This window comes from Acanthaster planci, linkage group LG21 (genome assembly GCF_054643075.1).
Source record: "Acanthaster planci isolate LZ-2023a linkage group LG21, COTS_SCS, whole genome shotgun sequence".
In the NCBI taxonomy this organism is placed as follows: domain Eukaryota; kingdom Metazoa; phylum Echinodermata; class Asteroidea; order Valvatida; family Acanthasteridae; genus Acanthaster; species Acanthaster planci.
Window position 1 is genome coordinate 3720326 of NC_141797.1, and position 17308 is coordinate 3737633.

At 39.7% G+C, this 17308-nt stretch overlaps 1 protein-coding gene across 1 annotated transcript in view; it reads left to right on the top strand.

Moving 5' to 3' along the window:
- Positions 1 to 17308, top strand: part of LOC110981607 (kinesin-II 95 kDa subunit-like) — a 42075-nt gene that overhangs the window by 6274 nt on the left and 18493 nt on the right. Inside the window, exons 2-4 of the mRNA XM_022239297.2 lie at positions 5897 to 5983; positions 6315 to 6499; positions 16531 to 16655. Coding sequence (XP_022094989.2) covers positions 5981 to 5983; positions 6315 to 6499; positions 16531 to 16655 — 313 coding nt within the window. The 5' untranslated portion in view covers positions 5897 to 5980. The remainder of the gene's footprint in view (positions 1 to 5896; positions 5984 to 6314; positions 6500 to 16530; positions 16656 to 17308) is intronic.

Genomic DNA, 17308 nt, shown 5'->3' on the forward strand with positions numbered 1-17308 from the left:
AGACGAAAAAGCAGTTAATAGTCCTGCTTTTTTCCGTGTGCATGTACATACTATAGGTAGCCTACATAGTACATGTACATGCATTGTGCACCACGCGTTGGTGGCCACACTGCACACCGTACATCGGCACCCAACGTTCCTCGTGGCCAGTGTCGATGAAATCTGAACTACCTCATGAGCGTAGTACATGCACATGCTCGCATGTGTGTTTTCTCTGTGCCGCGTGCTCAATACGGTATTTTCAGCCGAAAACAGTATTGCATCTGGGGCAGGTGCAACATGGAATATTACCATCGGAAAGTGGTTCAGATAAAACTAAACCTTACCGGTTTAATATTAAAAAGCCTCCAAAATGAAACAACTGAAAATGAACAAAATATAGATGCCATTATGTGCCTACCGGTACATGTACGTGTATAAGATAGATGAAAAGCCATAACTTCATGCCCCTGTGAAGCAAAATCCAAATACAGTGCATGGTTTTTCCAAATACATATAGTTTAAATAGTTTTGCTAAATTGTTAATGTCAAAGGATACGGAAATGTACATGTACATGTAGGTTTCACTGTCCATTAGAATTAATAGATTGAAATTGATAAATTTATACTTGCAAAAGTTGTATCAAACTACATGTACACGTGTATGTACTTGATATGAAAATTGTAGAGAGAAGTGGTGAATTTGTAGGTCATTGCTTGAAAGTGTCACAATCTAGGAAACATCACAGGAAGTTAACTTGCTTGGTTTTTCTTTCTATTCCATTTGAGGTTTTTTGTTATAGTTTGTGCACTTCACTTGTTTGTGTGTAGTTTACGTGACCCATCTGAGTGTTTGGTGGAGAACAAAAAGCCATGAAAACATAATTTGCTAAATTTCATATTCATAAATACCTCAGACAATCTCCCTATTCAATGATGTGCAACGTGACCGTGTATTACATGCCTGCTGAGAAGTGATAATGCCTGCTGCGTAAATAATGCGCTGGCACCTGGATACGAGACCGTTTAATCGATTCTGATTGGTCAAGAGTCTGTGTGCATGCGGCTCGCCACATGCGCGCCAAGTCCATATAAGGAGTTTTTTTGGACAAGTATGAAATAAAGTTGACAGGGGTATTCGGGAAAATGAAAGTAAAATTCTATAACAAAATTGTTGGAAATCCATCATATTTTGACTTACTGATATCAAGGATATGGTATTGACTTCTTTTGATTCAAACTAAAAAAAAAGGTATCTATGACTGGGAATGAATATGCGCTTGGCTGGTCTTAAACTAACGTTCAAGACCACTCAGGAGACTGAAGACTGATAATGCACTCGCCTATGGCTCGGGCATTAGTCACATCCATTCTCCTGAGCCGGTCAAGCACATAGTCCCTTATCAGTACATTTCTGGAAAAATAATGATACTTGTGTGTGTACAGTGTACATGTATTTTCTGCAGTACAGAATGGTTTTCATTCGCAGCTGGGACTGTTCAATAAGCCGGGGATCAGTGTGCTTTTTTTAAAAGCAAACCTCTGGTAGAATTTAATGCGCTATGATCAAAGATAGCTGTTCAGTGCAGGCAAATGAATTGCAGATTGTTTCATTTGGATATTAGATTATTTTATACCCTGCTTTATAAACAAAAGCCAGATGCATTTGATATGACTAACTGTCCAAAATTGCATTATTTATAATGTCCATGGATGAGGAGGCTGGTATTGCAGACTTTTGTACTCCCATGACAGAGTAATGAGTTTATCATCCAGACTATGAAAACCAGCCTAATCGTGTTATCGTCAGGTCATTATATGGGGATGTTAATTACAGATAAAAGCCATGCAGAGTGGTACTGTACATGTACCTGTATATGCACTGTATCACTGGTAGTCTTGCACCTAGTGTAGGGTGGTTGCAAATGCAATTCATGTACATGTTGGAGCATTTGAATTAGCTGTCCATTTAATGTTTAGCACAATTGAGGGAGCTGTGAAAAGCAGCCAGGTGGTAAATGTGAACATTTTAATTTGCATTTATCTTCTGTACATGTACATATATATTGCTAGCCATGTACCGGTACTTTGAATACTGGTACCTGTTTATCCACTGCAGTCATACATGTACATGTACCGGCCCATAATCAAGCGTGTCGGCGCACCCCGTAGAATGTGTTAGTATGAGGATTTTGCACCAATACTTACACCCAAAAACTGAAATTGAAACTACCAGTATAAAACACTGAAATTCCTGTAGGTTTTTTTTTATATTCATCCCCTTTCATGTTTCACCCTTTGGGTAGTCCTCACTGGAAAAAGAATCCTGAAATGAAATCAGGTTTTCCTCAAGTTGTTCATTAAAAATCACATGCAACATAACAATGCGGTTACTCTGGTTCCTGTTGGTAAAATGGCACTCTAATCAATGGGCTGCACCAGGAACCATTCTAATACAGTTGCAGTTTGAGGTGCACAGAAATGTCATGTCCGAAGTGGGCAATGAAATGTCAGGCAAGCATTTTTGAAACTGATCGAGACTACTTTTACTTGTATCTGGAGTACATGTAGCATGCTAGGGTCTACATGTATTGTATCTGTGTTTTTATTTTCTGCTTTGCTGATTTTTTGTAATGTCAAATCTCCTGGTTTTGTAGTGTTTACAATACCGTATTATGCAAAGTTTGCTGCTTCAGAGTCACCAATGTTGAATGTAGGTACATGTACATATCACCAAAGTTGTACTCTACAGCTACAATTTGGGAGCCAAGGGGGTGGTCAGTATTCACAGATGTTCCGTATATTGGTGTTTAGCATTTCCTTTGAAAAATAATTCATTTGGGATGGCTAGGCATATTTCAGATTAAACAAAAACTAATTTCAAATTGTTGAAAATTGCTTGGAAAGGCAATCTTGTCATTATTTTCATATTATTTTCATATTGTCTCTATTTTTATATTAAATAACGCACAATTTTCAGCTTCAACAACAGTGTAATAGTACACTGTACATGTACTTTGATTTATACTTTTACTCATATTCGGCACAAGTACTCAGACTCATGGAATCACATGTACATGCACAAGTACATGTACTCGTACTCATGTAAGTACTTGCATTCGGAAGCCTGTTCTCAGTTGGCCAAGTACTCAGACTTGAACTGTACTGGGCAATCTAAGTTCTCGACACTCAGAAAAAAGTACTCAACTACAACACTGTAAAATATTCTTCCTGTCCTTTACGCAATAGGCATCCTTCCTTTGTAGGGGGGAGGCATCCTTCCTTTGCAGGGGGGAGGCATCCTTCCTTTGCAGGGGGGAGGCCTCCTTCCTTTGCAGGGGGGAGGCCTCCTTCCTTTGCAGGGGGAGGCATCCTTCCTTTGCAGGGGGGAGGCCTCCTTCCTTTGCAGGGGGAGGCATCCTTCCTTTGAAGGGGAGGCATCCTTCCTTTGCAGGGGGGAGGCACCCTTCCTTTGCAGGGGAGGCATCCTTCCTTTGCAGGGGGGAGGCATCCTTCCTTTGCAGGGGGGAGGCATCCTTCCTTTGCAGGGGGGAGGCATCCTTCCTTTGCAGGGGGGAGGCATCCTTCCTTTGCAGGGGGGAGGCATCCTTCCTTTGCAGGGGGGAGGCGTAACCTTGATTAGAACTGCATGTAATACAAGTCCAAACCCCTAACAGTGTGGGTTTGGGGTCCTGGGCCCACTTAAGGGCCCCAGGAAATGTGGGATTCGAAATGTTTTGTGATGTGGTCTAGGGCCATTTCTGGCTACTTTTACCAATTTTTAGTGAATGCTTTTGCAAACATTATGTATTTTTAAAAAAGTGTTTTTACCTGAAATATCAATCAAATGCAGGCCAACCCCCCTTCAATTTTTTCTATTTATGGTCTGGAAAAACTAGAGAGGACCAATTCCTCATATCTCCCCACTTTCAAAAGTGGGGAAGACATCCCCTCCCCCGTCCCCTACAGCCGATAATTGACACCAATGTGCAATACATGCACATGTACATGTACATGACATGTTCATGTACTTTGAAGGACTTGACATCTACTGTAAGTTCATTTAAGGCACATGTACTGTATGTATGTAGGTTGTGCATGTGGTACATGTATGCATGCACACTGCATTACCACACCTGCTGTACAAACTCATACAATACACGTACCTGTGTGCGCTTATACATGGGGCCTTGTGGGGTACCGGAACAATGGGAAGTACCCCGCAAGGCCAGTTTTTACCTTGTGGGGTACCAAAATTGTTACCCCACAAGAATTTCATGAAACTGATAATTGGAAATAACTCAAAAAGGGGAAATTTTTGATGGGTAAAAATCTGTTGCAAATTGAAGTGTTTATATAAGGGACGTATGGTTGAAATTTCCACCCAGGAAAGTGAATTTGGTTTAAATTGGAGTGATTTGAGCTTTTTTGCGTGTTATGTGGGAGTTTTGTACACGAGAACAAAGGAAATACCCCACAAGTGTGGCTGTGCAAGGATGTGTGTGTACCTGTTCTGGTACAAGTATGCTCATCTGGCAGTCTACATGTACCTGTATTTAATATTGAGTTGTAGTGTGTGGGTTCATGTGTTACACCATACATTGTACGAGTATACATTTGTAGGTGCACTGCTTTTTGTAGAAGATGCATCATTCTGACAGCTGGATCTTGATGTGATGCACTGCTAAATGCCAAAGAACTGCTTGGATAAACAAACTGGAATTCCTGTGTGGCTTTGCACAGCTGCTGTGTTTTGTTTTAGCCAAAATGGCCCCAAGGCATGTAAAAAAACAGTATTAACCCTAACCCCCTAGGGTGTATGTAAAAATCATATTGAAATTGGAGGATTTGGTACTGTTAGGGTTAATTAGCAACAAACAAAAATTCATTTTCATTGTAGGAGGAAAGAAACTTACTAAGGGCTGAATCACTTTACAATTCCTCCCCAGAATACCTATACAGATTTTTCTCTGTATTTTGGATTGAGTGGTTTTGAAAATAAATGCACTCAAAAATGAAAAATATAAGCAAACATTCATAAGATCGTCAGTGGCATCTTAAAAGGATTGAAATGGTTTGAAGAATAAGAAGAGATGAAAAGGTGTTCTGCTGTATGGCAGAGGTACTTTGCACACACAGCATGCCAAAGCATGAATATTCAGGATATTTCATCCAGTTTGACCCACATTTGGATGAGAGGCAATGATGCTCCATACTGTAGCATTCAATCTCATTGCCAACACTTAAATTACTGCTTGTCACTTTCAATTAACTTATAAATTCTGTTCCAGACAATTACAATAAAATCAGGGGAAATTCATTCTTGGCCTATGAGGGCGGTTTGTCAGCAGCATTGCTCTATGGGGCTTTAAATCTAATTAAAACTGTCATGACTTGTTTCAATGCTATGAGGTGTTGGTTGGCAGAGTTTGATGGGGTTTCGTTCATCAGCTGAGTCACACATGTAGCTCAGATTGGTTTTTATCATTAATTACATATACAGTCCAACACGGGTAAGAAGAGCTCTGTTATACAAGGTCATATTTACAAGGACAATTTTAGGTCTCAATTCTTTGATTTTCTTTGTTTTCCATTACTGGTAATACAAGGTAACTATTATAACAAGGTACGTGTAGATGTACTTGTAATATGTGAAGTCCCAGAGACCATGTCTAACAGTGTTACCGGTATGATTTCCTTTTTAATGTCTTTAGTGTACTGAGGAACTATAGGTATAATGTACATGTATGGACATTCACAGGAATGTGTGTACATGTACATGTATGCAAGCTGTACTTACCTGTCATTGGGTTTTGTTGGGTTCTGCAACCCTACACTTTACTATCCATGTATTCTGCACATTTTGCCGTTAGATTCTGGTTGATTAATAATTTTTTTGTCGTGTTTTCCATTCAAGATCATTGACAGACCCCAGATCACCCACCCATGGTAGGACACAGTTATTATCAAGTGCAATAGCCATCACAGACAGCACATCAAGATGGTAAGTGTTTAAACATGTGCATGCTGTCTTGGGTTCCACTGTCTTAATACAGCAAGGTTCTTGCCACATGTATTTGATCTGAATCCATGCATCCATAAGGTTCATTGTAATGGTTATGTATGTCAAGACTAATTCACTGCCCCAGTTTGACTATATACAGCCACTTTGAATATTTATTTCACCAAAATGTCCTCCAAATGTGCAAATATCAATTGAAAGGGGTTTTGAGAAGATTCATAAGAACCTTCCTAGATCGTCACAGGAATATTTACATGAAGCAGTTGAGTTGTTAGTTTTACCAACTACATGTATTTGCTCATTTTGTCAACAGTCTAAAAAAGCAGAGTCGGTCAAAGTGGTGGTGCGGTGTCGGCCGATGAACTCCAAGGAAACCAAGGAGGGTTTTGAGCGAGTGGTAGATATGGATGTCCCTAGAGGAGTAGTCTCAATACGTAACCCCAAGTCATCCTTGGAACCACCCAAGCAGTTCACATTTGATTCGGTCTATGACTGGAAGTAAGATCATAAGTTGTGTCATTTCAAAATTATTGCCTCATTCCTTGCCTACATGTACATACTGAACCACATGCTGGAAATAAACTGAACCTACTTTGTATTCCATCCCAACATATTTTCCACTAAACTACAGTGAACCCACATTAACATCCTAAACTATGCCCCATACTTGGTGGGAACCCAACCAATTCTGTTATGTTTCCTAACAAACCAAAGTGATCTTACATCAACTCTACTGTGGTAACTGGCCCCACCCACATATGGTACATCCCAACCAACTTGGAAACATGTATTCCAACCCAAATGCTACCTAGCAAGCCATGAGTGACCCATCATGACAAACCCCCTAGTGATCTAATTAAAGAGGTACGGAAAAGAAAACCTTCTTTCTCCAATTATAACCTTTAAATAAAAGGTGACTAGATTGTCTTCCAAAATTAACATGAAAAATGGAACAGTTTCCCATTTATGATCGAAACATGTCCCCAAAATGGGCTTCCTTGAGTCCCCTTTTTGCCAATTTCAGAAATGCTCATTATGTATTAATGCTAAAGCGGTGGCCCCAAAACATCACAGGGAGATACGGTTGTAACCACAATGCATTTCCACACAAGTTTCGTAGTAGAGGCGTGTTCAAAATGCAATGATCTTGCGCGGTTCCTGTCCACTACGTTGATTGTTCCATCCATCTACAGTGTACATGTTGTTTAGTGCATGATTTGTTGTGTTTTGTCCTAAAATAAAGCATACCCTAGTCTAGTGCAGTTCGGACAGGAGTCTGGTACACTGAGACTTGGTCTCAAGGTTTCCATGCAATAACGCATGGAGTTGATCATTCCCAGACAATGCATTAAGGGTAGATTTTAAACCTTCCCGGTAGTCGCAGATAAGTAATATGCCAAGTATTTGTGGCGGAAAAATATCCAGTCTCTGCAAAAGCACTTGGAATTTAGAAAAGTGATGCATAAGCCTTGCCGACTGCTTTGTGTTGTGCTACAGCTGCCGGTGTACGGTGCTGTGCTGCTGGATCAAGGCCAGGTTTGTGACTGCCACAGCAGCCCTGCAACACTGACAGGTTCTGTGCCGTCGGCCTCATTCATCGACAAGTAAATTCAAGTTACTTTCATAGGAATTGAATCCACTCACTTTCATGAGAAGAATCTGATACGTGTTTATCTTTTTTCTTTGACACATTGAAAATTGTAGACTTGGCAAACAAGTACGCACGTGGGTTGCTGTCTTTTTTCAAGACGCTTCACATGTACACCTAATACCATGAATACAGGTACAAGGTAGCCTGTGATTCAGCCTGAGATTCAGGTCTGGGTACTATACTGATCATGTCACTCTCCATGGCATATGAATAGTCTGTTGCCACTGCACATGAGCACGAGTGTACTCTTACATGTATGCCACGCAAGTTACATGTACTGAACATCCCACTCCACCGTTAACATCTCATACTTCTTCATTTCGGAACAAATCTCACAATTATTTTGACCAGCTAAGAGTAAGATTCTAGGTTTATGCATCTTAGAGATTAATGTATAATATTGTGCCTTTTCTACGTTTACATGTATCTTTATGCATGCTTCATGCATGACTCTTGTGCCTTTCTCCCTGTAACATCATCAACCCAACACAAACAAAATTTGACCTTGTGTGTTTTCGAAATCGGCCCAGTTGATTGTGGGCAAAAATTGCATCTTATTTCTCTCGTGTTGATTTTTGGAAGATAAATTCATTGTACATGTACATGTACGTGTATGCAAGTACTGGTTTCTGGATGGCCAATCTACATGTACACTGTACCTCCAAAACCCTAGATGTCACAGTATGTGAAGCCTTTTCCCCACCATTTTAATCTCGTGGGCCCAGTGTACATGAAGCTCGTAGAAAATACTGCTTAGCAGTAATGCTTTAGCCAGACAGGGCTTTTTGACACCCCTTAGGCCATTTTGGGCCCCTTATGTTGCTGAACAAATGAAGATATGTGTAAAAAAGCATTTAACCTTAGCAACTTGGAGGCACTGTTTTCACTTCAAGGCAAATACAGACCCCCCTGTTTTCAAACGCTAGCTGAAACCCTGCTTAGCAAGTTCATGTGCTCTGTAAGACAACTGACAAAGGGTTATATAAAATAAATGGTACACTCATGTACATGTGCACCATACTTTTGTAACGAGCATTTTTGTGTTTGGTAGATACTGGTACACTTAGTTAAGAGCTCTATTTGTCTGTTTAGAATTGTTCCCAGTCCAGACTGCAGCTACTAGTCCATGTATATGGTGTTAAGCATTAGACATGGTAGTGTTACTGTCTGCCCTTTAGACTTTGCTTTCCAGCAATCCAATTAGTCTGGGAGTTTGCTTCACAAGCCTCCTGACATAATCAATTTTTTGATGGTACATTGGTTCCAGTGCATCTCCCACCTCTGGTAGTGATGACGATGGTTGCTGAGGTGTTGAAATTTCTGATGAATTTGGTCAGGAGTCGGTCACCCATGAAGTTGAATCAAAGGCCACTGTTCAACATGGACTCTGCCATTTCAATTTGAATTTTTGACTTGTGAGTTTTAGGCAGTGTCACCAGAGTTTTAGATTATTTCAAAAAGGTGTCCGTGGTGTTTCCCAGGAAATACTAAGTTCACATTCAGATCCCAAGTACATGTAGGTGGCCCAGTATTATGCACATGTACATTGTACAGTACTTGTAGGGACTTAAACTGTGGTTTTTCTCACTAATTTCACAAAATTTGTGCAAATATTTAAACTTATGTTAAACACTACCTTCTGGCCACTTGCTCATATTGCATGTAACTGACCAAAAATCCCCTTTAAAACACCCCAAAAAATGAACCAAACAAAATCTGCCAGCAGTTCTTTATCACTCCTACGTTTATGCAATGTCAGGCCATTCAAAAGAATTCAGCCCTTACATTGTACCTCCATCATGAAGACAGCAAATAAGTGTTGTTTGTAATTTTGGATGGCTACAAAACCTACATGTACATGTATATGTACACATACAGGTACATGTACATGTGTGTACATGCACACTGTTATGTGATGTACAGACAGCTTATATTACAGACAACCTTATCCTCGGTCTCAATTCATTTATCACTAAATTTAAAACGGTGGTTAGTACCAGGAGTTAACAACTTGCTGTGAGTATCGTACATGTAGCCACCGTACATGTACATGTACCTTGTCATTGTGGCCTCTCATCAATGCTTGTCTGCTGGTCGGAATGGTCTGTACCACATGCCTTCTTGTGTAGTTGGACATGTTCTGTTGTGTGCAGTTTTACTGTTGTAGTTGTGTCTTTGTAAATGTTATGTTTTTAATTGTTGCTTCTTCCAGTTCCCAGTTGGGCGTTTTTGCAACTGGAATTAATTGTTTTGAGCACTTTTTCTATTTTTAGTTGTTAATGTTGTCTGGAGGGGGGGACATGTCCATGTATTGCTGTGGATCATGGGTGTTGCTTAGTGTTTTATGATGCTCTGCTATCATCGATCATCGTTCAGTCGGTGGGATGTCATTCTTTCCCTCTTCTTTTGTGCCTTATTTTGCTTGTAGGAGAATTGTGCCAGGAGAGCTTATCAATAGTTTGTAACTCCTTAATGATCCTGCGGCATGTGTGGGAGGGGGAGTGGTTTTCATCTTCTTGCCACACATGTATGTCCACTGATCCTCATTCCCTTTTGAAAATATTTTATCTCTTTATTGTTGGATCGACTTATTCCTGGTTTGTTTGTACCGGTATGTTCTTTTTTTTACTCCTGTGAATTAAGTGAAATGAAATGAGAGATGTACAGTACATACATGTACCCGTACATGTAAGTCACACACTGTCCATGTACATGTACATATAAATGCTTACATGTACATGAACAGTGTGCCTGAAGTACAGTTTTACATGTACACGGCGTGTTAAACAATTCCTGTTGAAGAGCCTGGATGCATTAGCACGCATCTTATTTAAAATGCATGCATTCACACTTGTAGTTTTGTTTATGCCTGTATTATAAACATGTCAGCCAATTATGAATGAAATAATCCATTTCATCTGGTGCACTCTGTCATGTCCGTTGCTTTTTAAGATCATATGAGTCAATTTGATTCATGGCCTGACATTAAAAGAACATTAACTTGATAAACATGACATCAGGTATTTACCGGTGTGTTCTACATGTACATGTGATAACAGTGTATTGCTGTACGTGTACATTGTATATCCTTACCGGTACATGTACAAAATGGTAACCCATCAGTTGATGGCACAGGTGCACATCTGATCCATTTATAGTGCAAAAGGATACTGGTTCATTTGATCTTCATTGCTTGAGTTATGATTTGTTATTACAAACAGTACTCCCAGTCCTTTCTGTTTTCAGACACTCTAGGGGAAATGGATGTGCTTGTTAGGGCAGCAGTCTCTAGCTAACACAGACATGTTTATTTACACAGATAGCAATAGTTTGCATTCAAAGCAAGTCTGGCATTTTTCTAGTTGACTTCTTCTATGATGTGCATGTACTTGTGTTGACTACATGTACATGTACATGTATATTGATTGTAGGCTCGTACATGTACTTGTACATTTACATCTTCATGAAGACAAGATTAACCCTAACCCCCCAAGAGTGTGTGGTGGGGAAGTCCAGACTGATACTGTTAGAAATGGAAACCACTGAGGATAAGGTTTGTAAGAAATGAATTAAAACTTGTGCTCTTGTTGTTACTGTTTTTTTAGCTGCCTGCCCCTGCATGTACATTTTGTCCATGAAATGATTGATTATGCACAAATTAATAGCCTCACACATTCAAAGTAGTATGCAGGATGGCATGGCATATATTCCTGTCCATATATCATGGCACTTGACAGATAGCTAATGCAGGATTCCTGCATGTTATGAATTCAGTACACAGTCATCCCCTCACCTGATGCACCTGATCAGAATACTGGTACATGTTCATCTGCATGTACCTAGTTGACCTGGAAGAAAATAACATGTTTGCTGTAGCGTAGCAAGACATGTACCGGTACATGAAATTTGTTGCTAACATTGAGGTTAATTGCCCATGTGCACAGCACCTGCACGATATCGGTAGCTTCAGGATTAGAATTTTGTAAGCATTCTCCAACATTGTACATGTAGGTTCACATGTATTTTATTATTATTGTTGTTATTTTTTTACCATGTCAAGGGTCGTAAACAAGACTTCAAGGTCCTTCTAAAATCTCTCCCAGGATAAAATGATAAACGATTAAAGATAAAATAAGAAACGCTGTACATACACTAAGAACTAAAAAAGCAAAGAGCTAAAACAAACAACCAAATAAAACTATTCAAAACAAGAAGAAAAATATTGTTGCATTCTAGGCAAAAAGAATAGCACAGGCACATATGAAACCATAACTAAAATATAGACCAATGAAATAGACAAAACATTCAAAACAGTAACGATAAGAAACAACAAGAAAGGGACCAGTTAACTGAAAAAGTTCGCAGGAATAAAATAAAAAGTTTTAAAACATACTGAATGTAAGCATAAAATCAAAACAATAAGAAAGCACATAAAATGCATAGTACAGAAATTAAAAATTAGAACAAAACAAAAGAAATAAACAGTTACATGATAAGATGAGATTGGAACGACGATTTAAAGATACTCAGAGAGGGACTATCAATGACCGTGTGGGGGCAGGTTCTTCCATTCCCTAGCTGTCTTGACAAAATAAGAATATTTAATATCAGTTTTAGCAAAAGGAATAGTTAATTTCAAGCTATGATCATTTTGGCCAATTGTGAAGCTGGCACAAACTTATTAATTCTCCTATGGTTTAACAGCACAGATATGCATGAATGCCAACAGTCACTCTTGTGCATGTGTTTTTATGTGGAACACAAATATGCACAGGTTCAATGTGTGTACAGTTGATTGCCAGCACAAAATGACACAGGCTCTTTTGTGTAGTCCTCTTCACTGCAGTTGGTTTACTGCACAATGATGCACATGAAACAGTGAGGCACAGCTGTTGGACAGTGCAATCTGATATTCGTGTGTAGGATAGTTGATGCAGTGCACAAAATGACACAGCTGTGCATCTTAGTGCAGCTGATTAATTGACCCAAAGAGTGACTTCAGTACAGGAGGGTTAATAGCATTGACATTAATAATGTTATTCATAATTTTATAGCAAAGCAGAAGAATTTTCTTCTTGTTTGAAGACTTGTCCAGCCAAGTCGAGAGAGAGCAATCAATCATAGCTTGAGTCCCAATCTCTGCACATACATGTATATCTGATGCATTGATTTTGGATGATGTCCGAATGGCTATGTCTATATGGGTCCCAAGCCATGCAACAGCAGTCTGCCCGGGGCCTCATCAAGGAAAAATACAATCTTTTAAAAACGTTACTAGAGCAGTTTGGCAGGGTTCTCTTAATGAACCCTGTGATTTGGTGCACTCCCTGTAAATTTCCTGACAGTGACCTTGCCAGCTAAGTTTATCCTCAATAGTGATACCCAAGTACTTTTCGGTGGTTGTGTTCAGCAAGTTGTGCCCTACGGTAATTGTAGCTTACCGGTATGTTTGTGTGTTTTCGAGAAATCTTCAAGAGTTTAAATTTATCAATGTGAAAATTGAGTTTCCAACACTCCAACCAATCACAAAGCAAATTTAAATTGGTCTTTAATATGTCAAAATTGTTTTGTATGCGGATGGGCCTGTAAAGAATGCAGTCGTCCGTATAGAGACGGAGTATTAACTGGATGTTTAGAGAAATACCATTGATAAAACTGAGAAAAAGTATTGGACCGAGAATGGTACCTTGGGGTACACCAGATGTTGCACAGCACCAGCAAGAAAATTTTCCGCTGATAGTCACTCTCTGCATGCGGCCTGTTAGGAAACTCATTATCCAAGTAACATTAGACGTACCAAGACCATTATTTACAAGTTTTGATCAAAGAAGATCATGTCAAACTCGGTCAAACACTTTGGAAAAATCCAAAAATATGACATCAACAGTGAGGCCTGCATCTAAATAAGAATGTAGGCCTATGCTTGTACATGTACTGTTACATGTACATGTATGTACGCATAGTAGAACTCTATGCCAAAGTGATTTGTCTTTTATCATGTTTCTAGCCAACTATCATACACAGTGATTGTAACATGTTCTTGGTCCTCCATGGTAACATGAAAAACTTAGTATTAGACTACTTCAAATAAAAAATTTTTTCTAAAACTCAATTGGAATGAAAAGACTCTAAAGATCTTTTTCTTATATCTGAGTTTAAATGAGATTATCCATTCATTATCTGTTATTTCATTCCACTTATTGCTTTATCTACATCTTGATAAAACAGGAAGTGTTTAGCTACATGTAAAACCATTCAGACACTCTACTAAGTTTTCAAACCATTTCAGTTTATCGTGCAAAGACCTCCCACAGGATGGTTAAATCACCATTTTAACCCCAAGATAAAACTGATTTGGTGTAACTTTAAAAGCATTCAGACGCTGCTATAGCAGAAGAGTTACATCAAATTGAGGTACTACTGTTTTAAGGGAATTTTAAAATGAATGAAATCTGAATGCCCCCTCCCCCATGACCTTTGACTTCAGATGTGTGCCATTACAAACTGAGAATGACATAGTCTCTTCTTGTGTGTTTTGGATTACACGTACTGGTATGTCCACTTCTTTTGTGAATTCCTTCTGCATGCCTGTACTTCATGATGTGAAGATTGATGCCTATCCACATGCTGTCCTATGCTGCAGCTCCTTGACAATTTGCTTGAGGCTAGGCATGTTTATCTGCTAATTCAGTTTGTGAATCAAGATACTCAGAGTTTGTGCCAGGAATTAAAACTAATCAACTTAACTGGATTCTAAAGCTCCCAGGCTGGCTGCAAATTCATGGAGCATCTCAAGCTCTTTATCTGTCACAGTGTGGCACCTGCCGCCTGTAGCACTGTACATGTACTTTTACGCAGATGTTTACACTTTTACTGGACAAATATTCTTCATTTACATACACGTATGTATCCTGCCACTGACTGTGTGGTCCACAAAAACACCTCTGCTGTCTTTGAAATGTGTACATGTACCGGTATATACCGGTATGTATCAAATGCCCAAGGCAGATTACACACAAATTATACATTTGTGTGTGACAGTTTTACTTGGAAGGATTTATTCTGTTTTCTCCAGGCTGTGTACGTGTACTTGTGTGTATGCGGGAGCATTTTCAATACTGGTGCAATTAATCTTGCATTTATCTGCTGGAATCTTACATGTATGTCAGTCGTACATGTACATGTGCCATTACAGACAGACAGACAGACATAAGGGTTATTATTTTAATGTGACACCTGAGTTACGCAGATTGTGGACTTCAAACAGAGTTAATTACCATTAATACAATTGTGCAGATTGAACGTTTGGAAGTGCCATTTTCTTTAATCAAATTTCAATCCAGTTACCCCCTGTGGCCCTTAACCCATCAAACCTTCAACCTTTTTTGCCCATTTCTTTTGCAAACAACACTGAAGAACCCTTGAAAGTGCATGTACATTTCCATTGAGTATGCTTATCCTTTCTAAACCTTTCACACTTCTCTATGACTTACAATGTACATGTACAGTGTATGTAAGTCTGCCCAGTGTGTCTGTGTATTCCTCTTATGCCCTTTGTGGCACTTCAGAAAACTACAACATTCTTTGTTACTCAGTTAACCACTTGCAGTTAGAATTATTTGGGCAGAAAATGTCTTTGGCACTCTACACTGTACATGTCCATGTACCTACCCAGGACAAACATGGCGGCGAGACCACAGTGCATTGTGGGAGGTCATAGGGCATCTTGGATGATAAAGTCTTTTCAGCGAATAGCCATGCGCGTGGGAAATTTGCATATGTAGTGACTGTTTGGGTAGGTATTCTTTAGTAGACCCTAACCACTCAGTTAATGTGGGAGAGGAGTTTTTTGTAAAGCAAGATACATGTATATTAGCCACTTTAAAAAGCGAATACCATAAATACATACATGTATATGTGAGCATGTGAATGAGGTATGCAACTCCCTTCGTGTACATGTACTTTTTAACCCCTTCTTGACGGCAAATTCTTTCCGAAAACCGACTCCAAGAATTCCAGCCTCGCTTGGCCACGAAGGCCACCTGCCAAACCGCAAATTCTCAGTTTGTGGCCCAGCGTGCTCTGCACGCTTTGAATTACACGGTGAAAAGGCTGATTGTTCGGTGGCATGCAGCTCTACTCAAGCTTCCATGTTCCCGTTGCCTCTTTTCAAAGTGGGGACTATTGTGAAGCTGGTGATTATGATGCAAATTCGATCTTTTCATTTCTGGGCTACACACAAAGACCAATTACCATATACACAAGAGCCAGGGTCTGCATTCTTTCACCGTGTTTGCTCGAGCGTGGGCCAAGAATAATAGCTGAAAAGCGGGCTGAGGATCTCAATTTTTACGGCATGTCTTAACGCGTCCCGACGTGAAGGGGTTAACATTCCAAGGCCCCAATATGGATACATGTGTAAATGTGCAACAATAGGCTACAAGTTGAACACATTCCACTGCCACAGACAGTTACAAAAACTGCACATGGTGTATGTGTAACAAATGGGGGGGGGTAGAAATGTATCTAATCATTTAACCTGTCAGCTGTCTGATTGCCAGATCATGTTTACAGGTGCATGTAGTCAGGCATAAACTGATTGGTTAACCCTTCCCCTGAGAAAAACCCTGAAGGGTTTCGGCATATTTCATACGGTGTATATTGCGCCAAATTTTTGACAGTAAGATGTATTTTTGATTTGACTGTAAGAAGGTTACTGGTGTCTCAGTTAGTGTCAGGGATGTATCCAGCGATAACTGAAAAACAAGAGTGTCTGTATTACCAATGAAGAATTCCTTCAAGACTTAAAATGTCCTAAGTTTCCCTAAGCTTCCATAGATATTAAACTGACAGAGATATTTTGACTTTGTTTTATTAGTTCCAAACAGAGAGAGCTGTATGACGAAACATTCCGTAGTCTGGTAGAGTCTGTCCTGAATGGTTTCAATGGGACAATATTTGCTTATGGGCAGACAGGAACAGGGAAGACATACACCATGGAAGGTAGGCTCAGTGCTGCTCATTGCATTCTCAAGAGTTACTTGCGTTGTGTGTGACAATAATCTAAATTAACCCAAACAGCCTAGGCCCTTTTGGCTAAGATACTGATACAACGTCAGTCCTCCAAAATCCTGTGATATTTCTTGAATATGTTCATTGGGAGGTTGTCCTCTGCTTCAGTCCTTCAACTTTCTCTGGTAGTTTTCTCATCATATTGAGGCATTGTGTGTGGCATCTTGGAACAGTATGAACGGTTTCACATAAAATGTGGGCATGAATTTATGCATGGCTGAAGATAAACAACACAAGGTCTAACCCAAAACCTTGATACAATGCATCCTTCGCAGTCAGCAGTGCAGTTTTGCCATGCAGCCTCAGGATGGTTAGAGTTAATACCAACATTTTGGAAGAATTTGCATTTTGGAAGCTGCAGTGCACCATCCTTTCCTGTAGCTCTCTTTAATCTGCCACAGTGTTACAACAGCATCCAAGTTTCATGGAACTGTCAATACATGCCAAACAAAAATGATTGCTCAACAGCAAAAATCAGATGGATACCAGGCAGAAACTTCATTCTATGAGTTTGTGGCTTAGCAGCACCATAAATTGACCAGCTAGCCTTGCAACATTTGACTGCTTTAAATGCTGCACAGCCC